This window comes from Jaculus jaculus, chromosome 2 (genome assembly GCF_020740685.1).
Source record: "Jaculus jaculus isolate mJacJac1 chromosome 2, mJacJac1.mat.Y.cur, whole genome shotgun sequence".
NCBI lineage: Eukaryota > Metazoa > Chordata > Mammalia > Rodentia > Dipodidae > Jaculus > Jaculus jaculus.
The window spans coordinates 7,964,117-7,988,910 of NC_059103.1; the positions used below are offsets into that span (position 1 = coordinate 7,964,117).

Genomic DNA, 24,794 nt, shown 5'->3' on the forward strand with positions numbered 1-24,794 from the left:
AGTGACAGCCCGTGAGAGCGGGGGTGTGATGCAGGTGTGAAGCAGGTGTGATGCAGGCAGCCTGACGGCAGCTCATGCTCAGAGTCACTCACCAGTGCAGTCACGTGACGAGGACGCCGGGCATGCTGCTGGCGTCCTGCACACCTGCCCTGTGGGTGCCCCTGTACTAACCCACAACCATCTACTGCTCCTGGAAGCCTCGGAGTCTTAGAAATGGTGACCTTGGTCTGCTCTCCAGAACCCTGCCCTGGCTGTACCCTGTGCTCTTGCCAGCCCTCCTCCATCTGCCCTCTATGTGGGAGACATAAGCCACCTCCAGGATGGCACAGAGCATGATGTGTGGGCATTAATACCAGAAAGAGACCCTCCATGCCTGGAATTTCAGCATTTGGAACTCTGTGGCAGGAGGATTATGGATTCTAGGCCAGCCTGGCCTAGAGTGACTTTCAGACCAGCCTGGGCTACAAAGTTAGACCCTCCTCATGAGAAGAGAAGAGAGGAGAGGATAGGGAGAGGAGAAGAGGGAAGAGGGGAGAGGGAGAGGAGTCCTGGACTCCCCATGGGGTAGGGATATAATTGTGGCGCCTCATGGGACTGTTGGAGAACATTAAAGAGATGTTGGGGATAAGATCTTAGCTGTGCCTCTCCTTATGTCTTGAGAGGAGAGGGCTCTTGGGAGTGACACATGTTCAGGGCTTGCGCTTAATCATTACTCATCTACAAAGGTCCCTCATCCATTTCTGACGATCAGGTGGTTGTCTGGGACCCATGTCCTCTGCATCAGAACAGGAAACAGACAGCCCTCTGGGCTGAGGTGGAGATGGTATTGGCTGAGAAGTGGTAGAGGACAGAGGGAAGGTCCAGGTCAGAGACAGTAGCCAGATTGCTTCTGGATGGTAAATCCAAGACATGCAAGAGACAAGAACACGGGATGTTCAGCTTTGCCTGGAAATGCATTGTGTCCACTCTCGCTGGCATGCCTCCTCCACCGTTCTCGGTGAGGACCACCCTCACCATCCTCACTGCCATAGTCACCACCACCATCAATATCATAGCCCAGCGTCACCACCGCCATCCTCACCGCCGTCATCTTTACTACCATCGTCAGCTCCATCCCTACCACCACCACCGCCAGCAACGCCAGCGTCTCCATCACGGTCATCGTCACCCCCACCACGGCCATCATCACTGTCCCTTCATCCTCCTCACTACCACCGTGGCTCACCGTCACCACCGTCCAGTCACTCCTCACCACTCCCATCGTCATCATTAACGTCATCGCCACCTCCCCACATGTTTCAGCAGCTACAGCCTAAGGAGTTAAGGAGTTTTCGTTGGGACTTGATCCTTGCAACAGCAGATTTTTAGTTTTACACATTTCAAACTTTTTTTCTTTTCTTTTTTTTTTTTTTTTGGTTTTTCGAGGTAGGGTCTCACTCTGGTCCAGGCTGACCTGGAATTAACTCTGTAGTCTCAGGGTGGCCTCGAACTCACGGCGATTCCCCTACCTCTGCCTCCCGAGTGCTGGGATTAAAGGCGTGCGCCACCACGCCCGGCTCAAACTTTTTATTGACAGTTTTCATATGTGTATGTTGGTCATAATTCCCTCCCATGACCTTCTTTTGTCCTCCTCCCACCACCCCTTTTCCACTGAACCCCTTCTTTCCAATTAGTCCTTGTTCTATTTAAATGTCTCTCTGTTTTGTTGCCCTCCTCCGTAGTACGTGATGGAGTGTTGATGGGCCTGACACTGTGCACATCTTTTTTTTTTTTTTAATTTTTATTTATTTATTTGAGAGCGACAGACACAGAGAGAAAGACAGATAGAGGGGGAGAGAGAGAATGGGCGCGCCAGGGCTTCCAGCCTCTGCAAACGAACTCCAGACGCGTGCGCCCCCTTGTGCATCTGGCTAACGTGGGACCTGGGGAACCGAGCCTCGAACCGGGGTCCTTAGGCTTCACAGGCAAGCGCTTAACCGCTAAGCCATCTCTCCAGCCCCACTGTGCACATCTTGTGCAGGTAATGGCAGCAGGCGTCAAGTCACGGTGGCCACTTCATGTCTGAAAGATAGTGTTCCAGTGCATTCTTTCACATCCCCCGACTCCCGAGTCTTTTTCACCCCTGTCCCACAGCGTTCTCTGAGTCTTGAAAAGGGTGCTGAAGGGGGTCTTACTTCGTGCAGAGCACTCTGCAGTCACTTATGCCCGGTCCTTGGACAAGTTTGAGTCTCCTCAGCAGTCACTGACATCTGCAGGAGATGAAGCTTCTCTGACCGAAGGTGGGAGCAGCGGTAATCTGCGGGCACAAACACAACTATTCAGAGGGCGATTCGATGGCCACGGCATATCAATTTAGCCGGACAACAGTGCCAGGTATGAGCTCCCTCTCGTGGAGAGGGTGTCAAATCTAATCCGAGAGCAGGTGGTCCCCCGCTCATTGCGGGCATGCCGCTGTGGCACTAGCGGGTGCGTCGCCCGGCTGGCCTGCGGTGTCGCTCTCACGCTGCGCTGCTAGGGAAAACTGTGAGTGACTTTCTTCCCCAGCAGAGCGCTTTCCAGCACGGTGAGAACCAGCCAGAAGGAAGGAGGCTTCCAGCTCCATCGCAGCTTGGCTTTTCAGTGCCGCGCACAGGAGCACGGGGCGTCTTCAGCAATGTGGTCTTACCGTCTAGCTCCGATGGGCAACAGCCTATATTGTTTTGGGGCCTTCAAAGGCCTCCTTGACCAACACCTGAGAGGCATATCACACCTGGTACTGGGGTTCTCCTCTAACAGTCTGCGGCTTCCGGGCACAGCATTATCCACCCCCAAAGAGAACAGAGGTTTTTAAATGTGAGGGAGGCACATCCAAGTCTACCCTTGTCCCAGTGTAGTGGAGTGTCCTTCCCTCAGACACGCAACCTGGCTAGTCTTGTATGTCCCTAGGGGGCACAAAGGAGTGGACATCGTCAGGCCCTCACCCTCACGGTAGTTGGGGCTCAGGTGGCAACCTTCACAGGGCTCAATCCTCTGCCTGAGAGTGTGTGTGACCCAGCTGGGCTCTTGGAGTCTGTATTTAGGAGGTGAGTAGAGAATGAGCCTGGGGAAAGGTGGGAAAGCTTGGCCTTAAGAGCAGTTGTGAAGAAACCTGTAGTCCGGCCCCATGAAAGCTGCTGCTGGCCCCTGGGGGCTTAAGCACCATTCCTCTCCACTTCACTGCCACTTACATTTTTGTTGTAGCTTTCCAGGGATGGGCACTTAGTGTTACATGCCTTCTGCCCAGCCGTTCCTTAAAGAGCCCCTTTCCCCTTCACCGATCTCGCACACCTCCTGCCGGGTCTCCACTGGTGCCCTGTGGTTCACGGCTCTGAGTTCGACTCCGTGGGTCTTCTCCCCAGCTGTGGAAGAGCCTGCAGCAACCTGTATTTTCCTGTGACAGAGCCACCTGCAAGGAGCCTCGTTGAAGGAGACACAAATATTCTTTTTTTAATTGTTTGTTTGTTTGTTTTGAGGTAGGGTTTCACTGTAGCCCAGGCTCACCTGGAACTCACTCTGTAGTTCCAGGCTGACCTTGAACTCACTGTGATCCTCCTACCTCTGCCTCCCAAGTGCTGAGATTAAAGGAGTATACTACCACCCAGCATGAATATTCTTTGTTTTTATTTAAAAGAGAGAGAGAGCGCCGGGCATGGTGGCATACACCCAGCACTTGGGAGGCAGAGGTAGGTGGATCACCATGAGTTTGAGGCCACCCTGAGACTATATAGTGAGTTCCAGGTCAGCCTGGACCAGAGTGAGACCCTACCTCAGAAAAAAAAAAAAAAAAGATAAAGAGATAGAGGCAGATAGATGAGAGAGAGAGAAAGGGCACGCCAGGGTCTTCAGTCGGCTGCACATGAACTCCAGATGTATGTGCCACCTTGTGCGTCTGGCTTACGTGGGTACTAGGGAATCAAACCCGGGTCCTTCAGCTTTGCAGGCAAGTGCCTTAACTGCTGAGCCACCCTTCCAGCCCTGGCATGAAATATTTACACCAACAGAACCTGCTTCCAGAGTGAGAAGCAAATTTCTGTCTGCTGAGTGATGTGGTGAGAAGTGAGGGAGGCTCGCTCCCTTTCACCCTTGTAACGAGTACTTTTAGAGGTGTGCCTTGAACGCACTCTTCTCCCCACTTCTCCCTGGGCTGCTGCGAGCCACACCCATGTGCCCAGAGCTTATGAAGGGCCCCATGCAGGGAGCTCGTCAACACCACCCCACACTGTGTGGGACTGAAATTACAGCTCTCTGATGAGGCTATAGACAAGATCCAGCAGATACTTTGAGCCACATCCCTCTAAAATGTAGCTTGGGGAGTTCCTGAGCATTGTGCGGGCAGAGGCAGGCTGGATGTGGGTGTCACCCTCGCATCTCTCTCCTGATCCATCTCTCCCACCCGGACATCTTCTAATGTCCCATCTGAGTTGGCCGACAGTGGCAGGGCTGTAGTTCCTGAGGGTTGGTCCCAGGGACAGGGGCGTCTAGCTCCGCTGTGGGAAGCAGGGTAGAAACCTTGGGGGCTCTGGTGCCATCTCACTAACGACCAGGGAGACCACATGCGCCCCCTTGTCCACCGTTGCCGACACGTGAGGCAGCGGGGACCCACTGGGGGGCAGAAGTCACGCCAACCGGCGAAAGCCTCAGGAGCCCTTAAGATGGCCAAGCCTGGTGGCACAAGCCTGTAGTCGCAGTCTGAAGTCTCCGGCCGGAGGACTACACGTTGTTTGTTTCTAGATCTCCGCGGTGTGTGTGTGTGGGGGGGGGGGCTCACATGCCGGGCACGTGGAGGTCAGAGGACAGCCTTGGGTGTCGTATCACCTCCCACCTTGTTTGAGGCAGGGTCTTCCTCTGTTCACCACAGAGAGTCCTCCAGGGACTCTCCTGCCTCCACCTCCCGCCTCAGCACAGGCGTGCTGCAGTTACAGGCGCTGCCGGTGCCGGGGGCAGCTCTGCGAGCTCCGAGGGTCCGAACTCGGGCGCTACGCTTTCACGGCAGCTCTCGCCCCGCGGCCCCACTGCCCCGGCCCAGAATGGCGAGGTGGAGGCCAGAAGGAGCTGCGCGGAGAGATCCTAAATCGGAAAACAGGATTTAGAAACCGGGGAGATGGCTCAGCAGTTAAAGGCACGTCCTTGTAAGACCTGCCAACCTGGTTTCAGTTTCCCAGCCGCCCACGTAAGGCTAGATGGGCAGTCATTTGCATCAGCTAGAAACCCTGCTGCACACATCTGCAAATGAATAAAATTTAAAACAAATGAATTTATATCATCTTCTGTTGGTTACAATAAACTGGATGCACTGGTGAGCTGTTGCCTAGCCATAGTAGCCTGTGGTAACAAGGTAGCGTTGAAGATAGCTTGTAGGTCCCAGGGAGCAGTTCTGCTGGGCGGCTGTGGCCTGGAACTCCCCAGAGTTGGAGTCATCTGACAGGAAGGTTTCTGCAGTAGCCCACGCCTCCCCACTCCCACTCACGGCCCACTCTTCCTCGGAACCTAGCAGGGAGCAGGGCAGGACTACGGTGCCTTTTGGTCACCCTGGCTGGTCCTATTTGGTGTTGGATGACATGCACGGAGGTGGGTACCCTGAGGACCCCTGTGGAAGCCACAGGAGGAGCCACAGGAGGAGGACCATGCGTAGGAGGTGGTAGTGGCTCACACAGGTGTGTGACCACCAGGGAGGCTTTAGCATTTCACATGCTTACAGGGCTTCTCCCGAAGAGCTCGATCCCTTGGGGAAGTCTGAGGACATCAAAACAATCCAGGCCCGGGGACTCAACCTTCTCTGTCTCTGTTCTCCTTCCTCTCAAACAGGGCAGCACGCTGAGGAAGCGCAAGATGTATGAGGAGTTTCTCAGCAAGGTCTCCATCCTAGGTCAGTGTCCCTGCCCGCCGTGCCTTCTCTGTGGCCCCTTTGCACACCTGCTGACAGTCTCACGTGCCCTTCCTCTCCCTGCGTGGCCACCGGCTCATCTTCTTGGCCTCGTGTAGATCGGGGAGACTTGCTCACACAGGAACGAACACACGTGTCCCCATGCATGACATGCAGTCCTGGTGCATGCTCACACATGCATGTGTGCGTGTGTGTAGTGCACGTTGCATATGCTCCCACACATGCATCCCTACCCGGTACACACACATCCACGGTCCACGCTCGTACGCGTGCGCACATGTACGCCCCGCCCCATGTACACGAGCGTCCTCGTGAGCATCCCTGCCGCCTCCGCCTCCGCGCTGTGCGTCTCTCCTGCTCGCCTGGAGGCCGCCAAGCCAGCTCCCTCAGTTCCCAGCAGAGCGCCTGACGTGCCCCCGTGGTAGCCTGTGGGTTGTTCTGAGCGCCTTCCCCCCGCCCGTCTGTCTCACCCCGAGAATGACTCTCCAGTGACTGTCCCTGGGCACATGGCGGCTGGCAGGGTGGAAGGTGCGCCCCAGGCTGGCACACACAGGAGCGCATGCTCGGAGCGCTTTCTGGGGCCCTGGCGCTGGGAGGCGAGGCTGCTGCTCAGCTCCTGCTCCTCTTGGTGCCTGCCACTCTCCCTATCTGTTTCCCCAGGACCTGACGACCTGCGTGTGCATGTGAGTGTGCAGCGTGACAATACCACCCGTTCCCGAGCCCGTGCTCTCCGTGACCCTTTAGTAAAATGCTTCACTTACTGTGCAGAGATTCTTGCAGTGCAAAAGCCACCATCGTCAGCGTTTTAAGAAGCGTGGCTGTGGGCTGGAGAGATGGCTTAGCGGTTAAGCGCTTGCCTGGTTCAAGGCTCGGTTCCCCAGGTCCCACGTTAGCCAGATGCACAAGGGGGCGCACGCGTCTGGAGTTCGTTTGCAGTGGCTGGAAGCCCTGGCGCACCCATTCTCTCTCTCTCCCTCTGTCTTTCTCCCTGTGTCTGTCGCTCTCAAATAAATAAATAAAATATGAACAAAAAATATTTTAAAAAAAAAAAGAAGAAGTGTGGCTGGTGCGCCTATCTTCCTGTGCATTTGCATGGTTCGGATGCTCTCAAATGTTTACTGTTTCTTCTTAAACCCCGAGGCCAAACCCTTGCCATCTCTCTTACAGTTTCCACTGACAGTTTCCACCCAAGATTTATGCTGCTGGGAGATAAAGCTATTACAAGTCTTGATTTCCAAATTTGAGAATACTGCATGCTTCAAATGCCATGGGGAAAAAAAATATCTGCTACTTAAGTGTGTGGAAATGAGCATCGTCTTTGTGGTGTGTGTGGTGGTGCTATGGATGGAGCAGGAGGCTTCATATGCTGGTCAGGCGCTCTACCACGTCGCCACGTGCCCAGCCTCTCCTCGGGAGGGTCTAGGCAGGTGCTTTACTGCTGAGTTACGCCCCCAGCCCAGAGTTGAAATGAAATACTAACTAGCTGACTTTGAAAGCCAGACACCTCTTAGTGTGCAAGACATTCCCCAGCCACACCAGCCCAATTCTACCCCTATTTTTTTTTTTCCCTAACATGGTATTAAAGACAGCTTCACATCGCTGGCATGAACATCCAAACCAGACACAGTTGATGGGAGAGGAAGGGTTATTTCAGGCTCACAGATCCAGGGGAGTTCCACCAGTGGGCAAAAGCATCAAACAGCCAAAACAAGACCCACAGCCAGCAAGCAGGGCTCCAGCCAGAGTTCAGACTGCTCTCTCTATACCTTTGGGCTGGAGTTCAAATCCACCTCCCAGAGACACCTCCTCCAACCAGAAGGCTAGTGATCCAAATTACAAAGTTTAATAAAACTGAGTCTATGAGGACATACATTCAAACCAACACACATGGACTATAACTTTGCTCAGAATTGATCCCATTCTCCAGCAAAGGGGGCGTATTACATCACAGCCCCAATTCTGAGCGGCTAGGCAGCTTCTGCTCAGGACAGGCCTTCTTTGTAGATGGGTCTTACGTAATCCAGGCTAGGCTTGAACTCCTGATCTTCTTGCTATGCATCCCAAGTTCTAATAGTATAGGTATGCCTCACCACTTTTGACCATCTTTTTTAGGAAAGCCTCTAGCTAGCCACATATGATAGAGTTCAGGTCTGTAATTCTGGCACTCAGGAGGCTGAGACAGGAGAACTGTGAGTTCCAGGCCCAAGTCTGGGCAACATAGCAAGATCCAGAGAGAAAAAGAGAGATTAAAAGAAAACAAACTGGGTGTGGTGGTATGTGCCTTTAATCACAGCACTCAGGAGGCTGAGGTAGAACGATTGCTATGAGTTCAAGGCTAGTCTGAGACTGTGGTGAATTACAAGCCAGCCTGGGCTAGAGAGACCCTGCCTCAAAAAAAAAAAAAAAAAAAAAAAAAAAGAAAAAGAAAAGAAAAAAGAAAGAAAGAAAAAGAAAAAAAAGGGCTGGAGGGATTGCTTAGTGGTTAAGGCATTTGCCTGTGAAACCAAAGGACACTGGTTCGATTCTCCAGGACCCACATAGGCCAGATGCACAAGGGGGTGCATGCGTTTGCAGTGGCTGGAGGCCCTGGTGTGCCCATTCTCTCTTTCTCCCTCTCTCTCTCCTTAAAACACAAACAAACGAACAAAAAAACAAGTTACATAGCTTGGCTAGAGTGCCTTATGCCATACAGTTAAATTCATTTCGGGGTTAGTAGGGAACATAGTCCTTTATGTATGGGCAGGGGATTTTAGGGAGAGAAATCTTCTTGCTAACCTAGATCTAAAATAAATGCCTTTAAAAAATTATTTTTAGTAGCTGGCCTACATATATAGCATCTAAGTGTAGGCCAGAAAGGTTTCTTCTGCTGAAAAAAAAAAAGAGAGATAATTAATCTGGTGACCATGATTTTCTCATACAACTCTCACGTTATTTTTTAGTTCTTACCTAAGGGATAGGGCTGAACACATCAGGGCAGGGAAGGTGTGAGGAGGACGCAGAGACCTTCCAAGTGTGCATTCATTTACAGATAACTTGGCATTAGAATTAAGCATTTTGGCCTAAAACTAATGTCAGTTATGTCCCACCTAAGGACTATAACGTCAGTGCTGGTCATGGTAGCACACACCTAACAAACAGCATCCAAGAGGCTGATGGAGAAGGGTTGTGAGTCTGAGTCTAACGCACACGGTGGGTTCAAGGCCAGCCTGGGATACTTAGGGACAAGCAAACAACAAGAATGGTAATATCTGTGAGGCCTCAGGCCCTTGACTGGCCCAGGGGAGTGGGCCACTTTGAATGGGTCAGCCCCGCCCCAATCTGAAGCCCAGCAGCTGTGGAACTCAGTTGTGATTCCACGGTTTACAAAACTGGACTTGGCCTGTTCTTTCTTTAAAATTGTGTTGACAGCTTTCATGTGGATAGACAATATACTGTGATCGTAACCCTCTCCCACAATCTCCTTAAATTTTTTTTTTTTTGATTTATGTGAAGAGAAACACACACACACACACACACACACACACACACACACACAGAGTATGGGTGTGGTGCCAGGGCCTACTGCTACTGAAGACAAACTCCAGACACATACACCACTTGTGGATTTGGCTTTACATGGATTGTGGGGAATTGAACCCAGGCAACAAGCTTTGCATGTAAGTACCTTTATATGCTGAGCCATCTCTCCAGCCCTTCCCTTTTCCTTCTCCTAAATCCCCCCTCCACTGAATTCCTTCTTCTTTTCAAGTAGTCTCTCTTCTGTTTTGATGTCTTCCTTACAATAGACCCTGAGCACTGGAGGGTGTGATAGAGATATCACACTTAGTGCTGAACACTCCACTGTCAGTTCTTCTCAGCACCATGGTGACTTTTGAGTCACCCCAGTGGTCACTGCTGTCAGAAAAGAGAAGCTTCTCTGACCAAAAGTGAAAGTAGCATTAACAGATGGCCATAAGCTTCAAGGCCACCCTGAGACTACATAGTGAAATCCAGGTCAGCCTGGACTAGAGAGAAACTCTACCACAAAAAAACCAAAAATAAATAAATAAATAAATAAAGCCGGATGTGGTAGTGCATGCCTTTAATCCCAGCACTTGGGAGGCATAGGTAGGAGGATCACTGTGAGTTCAAGGCCAGCCTGAGACTACATAATGAATTCCGTCAGCCTGAACTAGAGTGAGACCATACCTTGGAAAAAACAAACAAAAACGGCCATAAGCATAAACATTTTTTTAAAAAGTATTGGGCTGGGGAGATGGCTTGGGCGGTTAAGGAACTTGCCTATGAAGCCTAAGGACTCAGGTTTGATTCCCCAGTACCCACATAAACCGGCTGCACAAAGTGGCACATGTGTCTAGAGTTTGCAGTGGCTGGAGTCTCTGGCATGCCCATTCTCTCTCTATCCATCTCTTCCTCTCTCTCAATCTCCCTCTTTCTCAATAAATAAATAAAATATATTAAAAATTACTTACATGACAGTTTTCAGCCCTGTTCTTTAGGAGAGAAAGCATTTTCCAGGTGAATGTAAGTGGTCTGCAATAAGTGCTTTCAAGCCACATCTCCCTGCAAAGGTGAGGTGGGAGCCAAACGTTTCCTTCGTGAAAACATGTAGATATAGACATATGTGATTAAATTGGAGGCCTTCTTTATGTCAAGTAAGTGTACTGCTGAGCCACACACCTTGCTCCTCACTGAGAGACCGTAGGCTGGTACTCTACTGCTGAACCACACCCACAGCCTCTCGCTGGGGGATTCTAAGCTAGTGCTTTACCCCACCACAAGCTCCAGTCCCAGCCCACCTTTTGCTTTTTTATTTTTATTTATTTGTTCATTTGGTTTTTCAAAGTAGGGTCTCACTCTAGCTCAGGCTGACCTGGAATTCACTATGTAGTCTCAGGATGGCCTCGAACTCACGGCGATCCTCCTATCTGCCTCCTGTGCGCCACCATACCCGGCTTGCTTTTTTGTTTGTTTGTTTTGTTTATTTTTATTTATTTATTTGAAAGCAACAGACACACAGAAAGAAAGAGGCAGGCAGAGAGAGAGAGAGAGAGAGAATGGGCGCGCCAGGGCCTCCAGCCACTGCAAAACGACCTCCAGACGCATGCACCCCCTTGTGCATCTGGCTAACGTGGGACCTGGGGAACCGAGCCTTGAACCGGGGTCCTTAGGCTTCACAGGCAAGCGCTTCACCGCTAAGCCATCTCTCCAGCCTGCGGCTTGCTTTTTATCTTGAGATCAGGTCTCACTAAGTTGCTCAGGCTGGCCTTGAATTCACAGTCTTCCTCCCTCAGCCTCCCGAGTAGCTGACATGACAGGCTCGAGTCATCAGACCTGGCTTGCTCGGTGCACCTTGGCTTTACTCTAGCAGTAGACCCAGACCCCAGCGTGGAAGCACGGAGAGCTGGCGTCCGAGGCCCCTGCCGTGCCGTTGAACCTGCGCCGTGTTCCTCGAGCTCAGCTGAGACAGGGCTGAGGACGTGTCTGGAAGAGATTCCGCGCTGGGCCCCGTGACAGTGAGGTGCTGCCCTTGACCCTTTGTCCTCCCCTGACAGAGTCCCTGGAGAAGTGGGAGCGCCTGACTGTGGCGGATGCCCTGGAGCCTGTGCAGTTTGAAGACGGAGAGAAAATCGTGGTTCAGGGGGAGCCTGGGGATGACTTCTACCTCATCACGGAGGTGAGTCCGCGCACACCTCTGGCTCCCTGGGCTCGCGTGGAGCCTTGGTTGCAGGCCGCCGCCGCTTTTGCTTTCTGTCTGCCCCCCCTGACCCCCACACCTCGGCCTCGTGTGTGTCCTCCCCCAGGCAGATGCCCATGTGGGGCAGGTGTGCTTATGGCTTCTCAACCCCTGCCAGTGACATGTCTGTTCTTCCTTGAGATCAAAAAGGCCTCTCCTCAAGCTGGAGAGATGACTCCACAGTAAAGGCGCTTGCCTGCAAAGCCTAACGACCTGAGTTTAATTCCCCAGTACCCACGTACAGGCAGATGCACAAAGTGGCGCATGCCTCTGGGGTTTGTTTGCAGGGGCTAGAGGCTCTCGCTGTCCCTCCCTGTCCACCCCCCACCAGTGTGGTGGTGTATGCTTTTTAATCCCAGCACTCAGAAGGCTGAGCGAGGAGAATCCCTGTGAGTTTGAGGCCAGCCTGGGACTGCGTAGCGAATTTCAGGTCAGCCGGGGCTACAGCGAGAGACCCTACCTTGAAAAACAAAAAAAGAAGGTTGGTCTGGAGATACGGCTTACTGGTTAAGGTGCTTGCCAGCAAAGCCAAAGGACCCAGGTCTGTTCCTCAGTACCCATGTAAAGCCAAAAGCACAAGGTGGTGCATGTGTCTGGAGTTCACTTGCAGTGGCTGGAGGCCCTGGTACACTCATATTCTCTCTCTCTCTTCCTCTTTTAAATGAAGCAATAGATAATATTTTTTTAAAGAAAGGTTTCTTCTTAAAAATTGTGGCATGTGGGTTGGAGAGATGGCTTAGTGGTTAAAGCACTTGCCTGCAAAGCCTAAGGGCCCAGATTTGATTCCTCAGTGTCCACGTAAGCCAGATGTACAAGGTGGTGCCTGGATCTGGAGTTCGTTTGCAGTGGCTGGAGGCCCTGGTGCTCCTGTTCTTTCGCTCATTTGCCTCTCTCTCTCTCTCTCTCAAATAAATAAAATCGTTTTTTAAAATGGTGGCACATGTGAGGGCATTTCTTAGCATGTGCACATACAGGCCGAATAAAATAGGGAGATAGAGTAATGTAGGTGCGGGTGCTGACAGTGGAGCCATGGTTACGTGTGCTGTGTGCACACGTTTGCAACAAGTTACCGTTGGGGCAGTGCGTATGTTTTAGGGTGCCCCAGATCTTCCTGTGTGTTTACCAGCATGCCCTTGCTTTGACAAAACACCTGACATCAACACGGTCAAAGGAGGCAAGGTTTCTTTGGCTCACGGTTCCGGAGGTTTTAGCTGTGCTCTTCCTGTTCCTCTGGCTGAGGTGTGAGATGTCATTTCATAGTGCACCCAACAGGTTTGCTATTTGAGGGCAGTGTGTTCTGTGTCCGGACCGCTCCTTCCCCTGTGGGATCTCAGGCAGTGGGGCTGGATCGAGCCCAACCCTTGCAGGCGCTTCGGATGCCCTACGGTGATAGGACGTGGCCGCTTTTCAGCAAAGCGAGTCCTGTGCAGCTCTGCATGGGTGCGCCCTGCCCTCCACTGACTAGGGCATGAGAGAGAGGGTTGAGTTTACACCAACAGGGTTTTGGCTGGGTCTCTGAGATGCAGCCCAACCCCAGGGGAAGGTGGACTCTCCACAGCCTTGTAAAATGCGTTAGCAGTGGTCTCTGCGGCAACACGGAATTTCCCCCCTTTCCTCCTCGGTGATCAGCCAAATCTGGCAAGTCACCCAGGGACCCTAGTCCCATGGGAATCCAAGATGCCCAAAGCTAAATGTGCCCTAAAAGGCTTTGCAGTTTGGCTGTATGGCTAAAGGTTGGCCACATCTGAGCCAGACCCACGTTAGGGACCCCGCCTGGCTCCCTCACGGGGTCTGCGGGTGCCCCGGGAAGTCAGCCGAGTGTCTGTCCTTTCCAGTGCTGGCTCCTCCAGGCATCCTGTGAAGTCTCTTGTTTCCCGGTTCGGGTGCCGTGTCCCCCTCTGTCTTGCAGCTGCACCTCTCACTTGTAGCTGTCACATTTTCTCGGTGTGGATTTTCTGAAGTTGTTTTGTAAACTGTGTCCTTGGCAGCTTTCAGACGCCCTCAGCCTGGATGGCCTGGATGCCGACCCAGCATTATTCCTCCTGCCTTCCATTTTCCCAACCTGGCCTGGAGAATTTCTCCCTGACCCTAGACCTCAGGTTCTGAGGGCCATATAATGTGTGTGTGTGTGTGTGTGTGTGTGTGTGTGTGTGTGTGTGTGTGTGTTTTCCTGGAGCTGATTTCCATACCACATGTGGGAACATCCACAGGGGATCAACATTCCTGGGAGCCTAACTACTAACTCAAGGGAGTAGGAGCCCCCAGCCTAAGTGCCCGCAGAGGTCTCGGCAGGGTGGAGCCCTCCCACATGGATCTGCCTCCATCTCCCGGCTGTGTCCACCAGCTGCTCCTGGGCTGTGAGAACCAGCAGTCGTTCAGAAACTCTGTCCCCAGAGCCACTGGAAAACGTGCTGGGCAGGCAGGACATGAAGAGAGGGGTCTTCCTGGAGGCCTGCCCACTCATGGGGACCACGAGCTACAGACGCAGAGACACAGAGCGCAGTGCGGAGGTGTGGGTCCCACAACCCTCCACCCGAGTTTGTCGCACACGGTACCTTCCTCCTTCACCATGTCCATGTGGCCCGGGGTGGGCCGCCCTGTGCTGCTGGGAGCCCTCGTGGTAAGGACAAAGTCCTACAGGGAGGCGAGGGGTGGGGCTGCTTTGTGACCTCATTGGGATTCCAGCTCCCCAACGTTCTCCAGGAAAACCAAGGAGGAGGTGGCAAGGGCTGAGCGGATGAGCTCTGTTCTCAGCAGCTCGTGTTCCACTGCGCATTCCTTGATTTGAGCCGCCACACCCTCCTTTCCGAGACCCTGAGCAGGCAGCTGGACCCGAACACTAACTCCCCATAAAATCGTAAGACTGAAAATTCGGCCTGGGAGGCATTGCCATGGGAACGCTGGATCAGATGGATCTCTTCACTTAGCCAGTGAATTTTATGAATGTCCACAATGTTGAAGCGACTACAAAACAACACATTGCACAGCCACCCCCAGCCTGGGAATGCAGTGCCTCCATCAGCTCCTGCCCCCATTCCGATGTGCTCACTGCTGAGGACTTGCAGGGAGGAGGTCCGACGCACACGGGGTCCGGGCACTCCTGAGACATCGGCCGGCGGGCAGCGCAAGTTCGGTGAAACGCGTTCGTGCCTCGGGAACCTTGCGGCTCAGTCACTTGCCACCATCCACGTTTCTCGTGACTCCTTGGGTTGTTTCTAGGGTCATTTTGTCAGCTCTTGTGCTCCCCTTTCAGGGGTGATGTCTAGAGAAGCGTGGAGGGGGGGTTCCAGGGATTTTGTGAGGCCATGCCACAGGCAAGCAGGGCTGCTGGGACCGCAAGTACCAGGGAAAACCGTCCAGGGGCCGGTTCTAGAGGGAGCTAGACACCTTGGAAAGACATGAAAGAAGCGGAGCAGGGGATTCTGGGACACATGCTGTGTACCTGGAGGGCAGAAACCCTTGGGGACCCTGCCTAGGACTGAAGCTAGGGAGTGAGAGCCTTGGGGCTGCCGGCCTTTTGTGCGGTTTCATTTGGGTCGGAGGTGGTTGTGGAGAGGGTGATGCGTACTTGTGGAGGAATCACACTGGGTCCTTCACAGAGAATAAATTGTAGAAGGGTCATGACAGGGGCTGGGGAGATGGCTCCACAGTTAAAGATACTTGCTTGCAAAGCCTGCCATCCTTGGTTATATTTCCCAGTCCCCATGTAAAAGCCAGATGCACCATGTGGTACATACAACTGGAGTTTGCTTGCAGTAGCAAGAAACCTTGATGCACCCATTCTCACTCTCTCTTTCTAATAAGTAAATAAAAAAATACTTCAAAAAGAAAGAAAAGGGCTGGAGAGATGGTTCAGCAGTTAAGGTGCTTGCCTACGAAGCCTGAGGGCCCACATTCAATTCCCCAATGCCCATGTAAAGCCAGATGCACAAAATGACACATGTCTGCAGCAGCAAGAGGCCCTGGTATGCCCATTCTCTCCCTCTCTCTCTCTCTCTCTCTCTCTGTCATAAAAATATTTTTAAAAAGGAAGAAAGAAAAGGTCAGGACAAAAGCAGGTCAGCCAGTAAGATGGGCAGTTGCCCTCAGGTGATAGCATGGGCCAGGGAAGCAGACGGGGAACATGCGGGCAGGTGAGGGAGTCGAGGTATTGAAGTGTAAGTAAACGTTTTCCACCTGGAGAAGGTAAAAGCAGAAAAGCTTCATATAAGCAGCCCATGCAGAAGCAAAGGCACAATGTGTTAGAGGGCAGGACTCCCAGTCACATGGGAAAGGAGCTAGGTAGAGGTGAGGGGTGGAGCCCTTGACAAGGAGTCAAAGATCACTGTGATGTTCCATGTGTGAGTTGTGAGCTGCAGCCATCATTAGAGGCGTGCATTGCCTGCTAAGGAAGAACAGATCTGTGTACCAAATGCTCCACCCAAATTCCTTCATCTTGACCTTACCGCTCTCAGGGAGCCTCCTTGTCACCCTTCCTTCCATTTGTCCCTGTGCCGGGAGGCACACTGAGCCCTGCTGTATGTCCATCAGCTATCTGGGCTGTGTCTGAACTGCAGAAGACCCACCTCTCAGCCGGGAGGGAGGGAGTCAGCACCCCTGGTCTTATCCCTGCCTCAGAACCATGAGGGTGACCTCTTTTCCAACCCAGGGGGAAATCCCAGCATCATCTCAGGAGGTACTTGGCTGCAACCCTAGCTGCGTTGTGGATCTGTCTCTGGGCTGAGCAGGAGGGAGCATCCTGTAGTTCACGCGAGGCTAAGAGCTTAACAGCACTTACTGATCTCACAGGACCGGCATGTTTGTGTACATCTGGCCCCATCCATGGATGTTTTCTGTCCTCTTGGTCTGAATCACTATGATCAGCTGTTAAGATACCAGGAGAGGCAGGTGTGATGCACACCTTTAATCCCCGTACTCAGGAGGCAGAAGTAGGAGGGTCACCTTGAGTTCAAGGCCACAGAGTGAGTTCCAGGTCAGCTGGGCTAGAGCGAAACCCTACCATGAAAAGCACCCCCCCAAAAAAAAAAAGACACCAGGAGAGGTCTGGCTTCATCATAACTGGTCAGCTTGGTGTCCATAAGTATCCACTGCTCAGACACCGGTGAGTGTGCAGGGGAAGTGTGCAGAAGCAGAGGCCGCCGAGAGGGCGATGAAGGAGCACGAGCCGACCTTTTACTTCTCATCGAAGGATAGCCCATCACTCCGGGCAGATCCGGTTGGGCCCTCTGAGCCTAGGGTGAGAGCACCTAGGGCCCATTCATAGCCGCCCTCTCCCAGTGGACAGGATGCTGGCTGCAGCCGCTTGTGGGGAGCAGAGGACCCCCATCATGGCTGAGGTGCTGTGCTGTGCTGACTCAAGGTGAGCAAACCAGTCTCCCCAACTCGTCTGGCCTTAGGCTCCAGTGAGTTCTTGGAATCAGGGCTGGTGCAGCAGACAGTTCTTTAAGAACTAGACTGATGCATTGCCAAGTGGGCTCAGTTAGGCACCTGCCTGCACAGCCCAACAACCCTAGTTCGATTCCTCAGTACCCACAGAAAAACCACATGTGCAAAGTGATGCATCCATCTGGGGTTTGTTTGCAGTGGCTGGAAACCCTGGTGCACCCTTTCTCTATCTCTTCTCTCTCTCTCTCTCTCTCCTGCTTGCAAATAAATAAAAATTAAAGAACTAGACTCATGGAAGGACGCAGGCCCCAGTGGAGGCTGCAGAGCTCAGTGGCTGGGCTAATGGGATGAGCACCTTAAAAATGTACCAGGTGGGCTGGAGAGATGGCTTGGCGGTTAAGCACTTGCCTGTGAAGCCTAAGGACCCCGGTTCGAGGCGTGGTTCCCCAGGTCCCACGTTAGCCAGATGCACAAGGGGGCGCACGCGTCTGGAGTTCGTTTGCAGAGGCTGGAAGCCCTGGCGCGCCCATTCTCTCTCTCTCCCTCTATCTGTCTTGCTCTCTGTGTCTGTCACTCTCAAATAAATAAATTAAAAAAAAAATGTACCAGGTATGCAGAGATGGCTTAGCAGTTAAAGTGCTTGTCTGCAAAGCCTAAAAACCCAGGTTTGATTTCCTGGTACCCATATAAGCCAGAGGCACAAAGTGGCACATGCATCTGGAATTTGTTTGCAATGGCTGGAGGTCTTGGCATGCCCATTCTCTCTATCCACTCCTCTTTTCTCTCTCAAATAAATAAATAAGTAAAAATAAAAAATAATTTTTAAAAAAGTTATAGCAGCCAAGTTTGGTGACAGATAGACCTGTTATCTCAGGAACTAGGGGAGGATAAGGAAGGAGGATCTCAAGTTCAACGCCATCCTGGGCTATACAATGAGTCTGGACATCCTAGGCAATTTAGTGAGATCCTGTCTAAGGATTCAGTGGTAGAGTGCCTGCCTAGAATTCCTCCGAGGAGCTGGGAGTGCAGCTCAGGAATCTGTAGAGCTCCTGCCCAGAATCCCCCAGTGAGAGGCTGGGGCTGTGGCTCAGTGGTAGAGCTCCTGCCTACAACCCCCAGTGAGAGGCTGGGGGCGTGGCTCAGTGGTAGAGCTCCTGCCTAGAATCCCCCAGTGAGGGGCTGTGGATGTGGCTCAGTGGTAGAGCTCCTGCCTAGAATCCCCAGTGAGGGGCTGGGGTGTGGCTCAGTGGTAGAGCACCTGCCTAGAATCCCCCAGTGAGGGTCTGGGGGCGTGGCTCAGTGGTAGAGCTCCTGCCTAGAATCTCCAGTGAGGGGCTGGGGTGTGGCTCAGGGGTAGAGCTCCTGCCTAGAATCCCCCGGTGAGGGGCTGAGGGCATGGCTCAGTGGTAGAGCTCCTGCCTAGAATCCCCCAGTGAGGGGCTGGGGGCATGGCTCAGTGGTAGAGCTCCTGCCTAGAGTCCCCCGGTGAGGGGCTGAGGGCGTGGCTCAGTGGTAGAGCTCCTGCCTAGAATCCCCCGGTGAGGGGCTGAGGGCATGGCTCAGTGGTAGAGCTCCTGCCTAGAATCCCCCAGTGAGGGGCTGGGGGCGTGGCTCAGTGGTAGAGCTCCTGCCTAGAATCCCCCAGTGAGGGGCTGGGGTGTGGCTCAGTGGTAGAGCTCCTGCCTAGAATCCCCCAGTGAGGGGCTGGGGTGTGGCTCAGTGATAGAGCCTCTGCCTAGAATCCCTCAGTGAGGGGCTGGGGACTCAGTGGTAGAACGTAGCATGCTCAAGGCATTGGGTTCAATTTCCAGAACCTCACAGAAAGGTGAGGAAATGGCTCAGTGAGTAAAGGGACTTGCTCGCTAAGTCTGATGACCCAAAGTGACAAAGTGGTGCGTGTGTCTGGAGTTTGTTTAGCACCCATACTCCCTGTTTCTCTCTCTCTTCCATACACATGCATAAATAAAATAATAGAATTAGATTTGTAAAAGCTTCTGTGGGTCAAAAATAGCAAATCAGGGGCTAGAGAGATGGCTTAGTGGTTAAGGCACTTGCTGGCAAAGCCAAAGGACCCAGGTTCAGTTCCCCAGTGCCCACGTAAAGCCAGACGCACAAGGAGGCATATGCATCTGGAGTTTGTTTGCAGTGGCTAGGAGGTCCTGGCACACCCATTCTCCCTCTCATAAATAATAAATAAATAAAATCTTTTTTAAAAGATAGTAAATCACCATCCCAGAAAGCTAGTACATCCCACTCCCTATGACAGTTTGTGATTTCTGTGGCAAGTACCTTCACCTTGATACCCTCTGATTTTTTTTTTTCAATTTTGAGGTAGGGTTTCGCTCTAGCTCAGGCTGACCCGGAATTCACTATGTAGTCTCAGGGTGGCCTTGAACTCATGGTGATCCTTATACCTCTGCCTCCTGATTGCTGGGATTAAAGGCGTGTGCCACCATGCCCGGCTGATTCTTTTTTAACTTAAGAATAATTATAAAACAGGGAACATGCTCCCCCAAACAGCAGCAGCAGCACCGTTTTCCTATTCCCTCCACTCTCAGATACCCAGTGGCCCTGTTGCCAGGCTCCCATTGCAGGCGTTGGGATCCTGTTTCCCACCATCCTTGCCCCGCCCGCAGGCGTCCCCAACCAGACAGATGTGGAATGTGCCCGCTGGCTTCCACGGTCATTCCGGGATTACCCGGCTGAGACGCCTGGCTCCACAGAGAGGCACGTTAAGCACCACACAGAGGTTGTTTGCCATGGAGATGGATGTTTTGCTGGGGAAAAACTGAACAGATGAGCCATTCTGGACAAGTCAGTCTACAGGGCCTTGAACCGCTGCATCTCACGGCTGCCCATTACGCACTTTGCGGCCATCATGCTGGGCACAGACCTTCTGCTGCCCTGCCCAGGAGTCTGGGGGCATAAGGAAACAGGTCTGGGCTCCTTATACTAAGAAACCACGTGTATGCAGCACAGGGGTCATCGGAGAGCCCATGGAGGAGTTCCCTGCCTCCCGTGACTCTGGTTCCCTAGCACCCCAACCCTACTGCCCTTTCTGGCATCGGCTGCTGAGGCTGAGCTACAAAGGCTCCTAATGAGGCAGGACTTCACTAGCAGAGTGCAGCTGCTGCACCCCGAGATGCTGGCCTGGACCCCCTGAGGGAAAGCCGAGGCCACGGGAGCCGTGAGTCTGTCTGGCAGCATGAGGGGCCGTGGTGCTGCCGGAGCAGGGAGATAAAAGTGAACCTGTGGCAGGACCCTGGGGTGGGCAAGACTGTGGTCAGGGTGAGCTGGGGCTGGTGGCAGTCAGTCAGCGCTCATGGGATACTTTTGGTTTCTAATATTTCATTTATTTACTTATGAGGGAGAGAGAGAATGGGTGCGCCAGGGCCTCCAGACACTGCAAGTGAACTCCAGAAGCAGACTCTGAAGTTTATGAGTCCAGCCCGCTGGGTGTTCAGAGCTAGCTCATGCTTGCTTCTTCCTCCCTGCTGTTGATAGGTGACAACGTGAGACCACTTCCTGCTCGTGCCGTGCTTCCCTACCACGATAAAACTTCCCCTCGAACCGAACGCTGAATAAACCCTTGCTTCCTGCAAGCTGCTTCTGGTTGAATGTTCTTTGTCCCAGCAACAAGAATGTGACTGCCGTGCAGCTGTCTGGGATGTTGAGGCAGGAATATTGCTCGAGCCCAGGGGTTTAAGACTGGCCTGAGCAACATAAGAGGACTGTAAAACAAACAAACAAAAAGAAAACAAAACAAAACACTCACTACTCACCTCCTCAAGCCCTTGGTAACTCCACTCTATTACTGACTATTTTAGGGACCTCCTGTGAATGGGTCATGCAGCGTCGTGTCTGGTACCCGAATATGGGGGCACATCACCTGGGAGCAGGTGCCAAGATCTTTCCTTTTGAGGCTGCGTAGTATTCCATTGTGTGGCTGGGCCACGTTGCGTAGCTGGCCAAGCCCTGTTCCAGTCCGCTGCTCTTGCTGATGGCGACAGTGACGGGGTGCCCCAGGGGAGGTGACGGTTAACGCTCTTGGGGTTTTCATTCTGAGTGGAGCACTTCCATGGAAGCTGAGCCCATCCTTCCAAGCATCTTGAGTTGGTGACCTGCCTCTCTAATTGCATGGACTGAAGCGTAGGACTGCGTGGTGCCGTCCTGCCCAGAGGCTCTGTGGCCCCAGGTACCTCTGTTTTCTTTGTCTGGTGCTGCTTCTAGGCAAAATGGTGATCCAATGAGAAACTGGATGTGGTGGTGTGTGTGCCTGTGATACCAACACCAAGGAAGTGGAGGCAGGAAGACGGCCGGCCCGAGGCCATCCTGCCCTTCACTGCGAGTTCCGGTCGGCTGTGCTGAAGACGTGCAGAGCGTCTCGAGCGCTGGGTGCTGTTGGGCAGGAGGGCCTGGGTCTGGGCATCCCTGCAGGCCGGGGAAGTGAGAAGGGCAAGCCACGCTTGCCTGAGTCTCTTTGCGGGAAGTTGTACCCAAGTACCTGCCCTCCTTTGGTGGCAAGATGCTCAAGCTGAATGCCACTCCCGGCCACTGTGTCGCCTGGCCATTCCCTCCAGTGCCTGAGAGCACAGACCAGCCCTGAGGGATACCGGCTTTGCCTAGAATTCTCCCTGTGCCCTCTTTCTAAACTATAAGAAGAGCCAGGCGTGGTGGCAGAGGTAGAAGGATCACCTTGAGTTCAAGGCCACTCTGAGACTACATAGTGAATTCCAGGTCAGCCTGGGCTAGAGTGAGACCCTACCTCAGGAAAAAAAAAAAAGAAAAAGGAATTGCATATAATTATGGGCTGGAGAGCTGGCTCAGCGATAAAGGCACTTGCCTACAAAGCCTAACAACTCTGGTTCTATTCCCCAGTACCCACGAAAGCCAGATGCACAATCTGGTGCATGCATCTGGAGTTCATTTGCAGCAGCTGGAGGCCCTGGTGCGCCCATTCTCTCTCCCTCCCTCTCTGTCTCCTGTTTTCTTTTTTTTTTTTTCTTTTCTCACTTTAGCCTTTATTGTGACTACTTCCATCGCCCTGTTTTCAAAGAAATATATATATATGTGTGTGTGTGTGTGTGTGTGTGTGTGTGTATTGAAAAAAATACAAAAACTAGGAAGTCCGTTGTTGGGGGTCCCCCACCACAGCTGGGCCAGCTCCTAACTACCTGCCTACTGGGCAGGGGGCACCGGTGTGGGAACTGTCACTTGTCAGCTGCTTCCCATACACCAGCCCGTGGGCAGCTGGACGAATCATGCTCAAGCAGAGCACAGGGGCCGTGGGGCTTCTTCCGGGGAGGGTGGGTAGTGTGCGTTCTGCTTCCGCTGGCCTCTGTGGAAACACTTTCTGGTGGTCAGAGATGTCCACCTCCCTGACCTGTGACTAGCCGCCCTGCCCCTAGGGGGACTCAGTGCCACACCTTTTTTTTTTTTTGGAAGGGTAGGGAGCTGCAGGAAGAGGGAATAGCACGGAGGCAGGCTGTTGAGGGGGCCTGAGTCAGGAGAGGACAGGATCTTGCACAGAGGTAAGGTAGGACTGTTCAGTGGGGTCTTCCTGGGAGGAGTTGGGGGGTGCAGGTAGACTGGGCAGAGGGGCTGCTTCGTGGCGGTGGGGAGACCGGCACCTGGCCAGCACAGATGCTGCCTTGTTCTTGCTTTCCTACTCCTTTAAAGCAACTAAAGGCTAAGAAGGTGGCTCAGTAGTAAAGGTGCTTGCTTGCAAGCCTGCCGTCCCAGTTAAAGACACTCGCTTGCAAAGCCTGCCAGCCTGGTTAAAGGTGCTTGTTTGTAAAGCCTGCCGGCCTGACTTTGTTTCTTCAGTACCCATGTAAAGCCAGATGCACAAAGTGGCACATGGGGAGTCTGGAGTTTGTTTGCAGCAGCAAGAGGCCCTGGTGTTCCCATTATCTTTCATAAATAAATAAAAATATTTTAAAAAGAGATATTTGAAAAACAACATAATTACATGTGTGTGCATGCATACTTTCATAAACACATATACATACACACTGACACATGCCACACCAATTTGTACATCTACCTGCATAGATAGTACACACATCTATGTGTGTGTGTGTGCGCGCGCACACACACACACACACACACACACACACACAGAGAGAGAGAGAAAAGAACCTATCTACCATTCACAAAACTATACACTCATGCACTAGAGAGATGGCTCAGCGGTTAAGGTGCTTGCATGCAATGCGTAATGATCCAGGTTCAGTTCCCCAGTTTGCACATAAAGCCAGGTATACAAGGTGGTGCATGCCTCTGGAATTCATTTGCAGTGGCTAGAGGCTCTGGCATGCCCATTCTCTCTCTCTCCCTGCAAATAAATAAATAAGAATATTTTTTTTTAATTTTATTTATTTATTTATTTGAGAGAGCGACAGACACAGAGAGAAAGGCAGATAGAGGGAGAGAGAGAGAGTGGGCGCGCCAGGGCTTCCAGCCTCTGCAAACGAACTCCAGACGCATGCGCCCCCTTGTGCATCTGGCTAACGTGGGACCTGGGGAACCGAGCCTCGAACCGGGGTCCTTAGGCTTCACAGGCAAGCGCTTAACCGCTAAGCCATCTCTCCAGCCCAATAAATAAGAATATTTTTAAAGTAGTTCTCTTTCTCTCTCTGCCTCTTTCTCAAATGTACATATACACATACATGAGCCAGGTGTGGTGGCATACATCTTTAATCCCTGCACTCAAGGGGCTGAGATCACTGTGAGTTTGAGACCACCCTAAGACTACAGAGTGAATTTCAGGTCAGCCTGGGCTACAGTGAGACTCTACCTTAGAAAACCAAAGAGAGAGAGAGAGAAAGAAAACATGTACCACTCACACAAATGATACACATTCACGCACCTGCCATGGCACATACATACATTAACACTGCACACATGTTTACGTGTGCAGTGCACATTTGCACACATAGAACATAGACTCATGCACACACACTCCAGCAGACGGGGTCACAGGCTGTAGCGGCTGGTGAGATGCTGCCGGGCCTGGGGGACGTGAACCGGCACATGACAGCTGCAGCTGGAGTGTGCAGTGAACAGCCAGCGCTGACAAAGCTCCGTTTGCTTCCCTCCTCCCCACAGCCCCTCAGTTGTGCATAGAGACAGCCAGTGGAGGAGTTTCAGGTCCCCTCAGCCCTAAGTGGAAAAAAACTGGGATTCAGTGGAGGCAGGGAGCTGCACCAGCCTGGTCCCCGGCATACTCAGGGACTCATGGAGTGGACCAAGTGTGGGGCATAAGCCCAGGTGTGTCAGAAGCCAGACCACCCACATCTACTCTGCCCGGCTACCTGGTGGGACATGTTGGCTCCCCCAGAGAAGGCTTGTATTGCTGGGGCCCAGGTTCTCCTGGGGTTGAGAGCTGGTGTAGAGCAGGTTACCTCAGAGGGGATGCCTTGGCTGTAGGACAAGGTGCCACAGGACTGCAGACATCTTGCCCAGGGGACATGCCTGCAACAGCTGGTATGGAAGGGCAAGGTTAGTTGTCACTGAGCACCTTCGGATGGTCCCTCTAAGATTGCAGAGAGCTGATGGAAGGTGATCCATGGGTGATGGAGACCCTTTTAGAGCAATTCTAGAACCTTTTATGAGCTTCTGATGACAGGGCAGATGAGGTGACTGGAGGCCAGTAAAGAGTGTGCACTGTGGTGGGCAGAGGGGGAGGGGCAGAACCTCGGGGCCCAGTGACTCCGTGTAGTCAGGTGTTGATGAGTGTGTGGCCAGCCAGAACGGAGTTCAGTGGTG

The 24,794-nt window shown here is 52.6% G+C and overlaps 1 protein-coding gene across 4 annotated transcripts in view; it reads left to right on the plus strand.

Annotated features, from left to right (window-relative positions):
* Prkar1b (protein kinase cAMP-dependent type I regulatory subunit beta) overlaps nucleotides 1-24,794 on the plus strand; it is a 188,818-nt gene that overhangs the window by 151,634 nt on the left and 12,390 nt on the right. For 2 of the 4 annotated variants that reach the window (XM_045144389.1, XM_045144390.1), the window contains exons 8-9: nucleotides 5,824-5,884; nucleotides 11,458-11,579. The exons of 1 other annotated variant lie outside the window; for it this stretch is intronic. In XM_045144389.1, coding sequence (XP_045000324.1) covers nucleotides 5,824-5,884; nucleotides 11,458-11,579 — 183 coding nt within the window. Of the gene's footprint in view, nucleotides 1-5,823; nucleotides 5,885-6,562; nucleotides 6,824-11,457; nucleotides 11,580-24,794 lie in introns of those variants that run through there. One more of the 4 variants, XM_045144392.1, reaches the window with a different exon arrangement.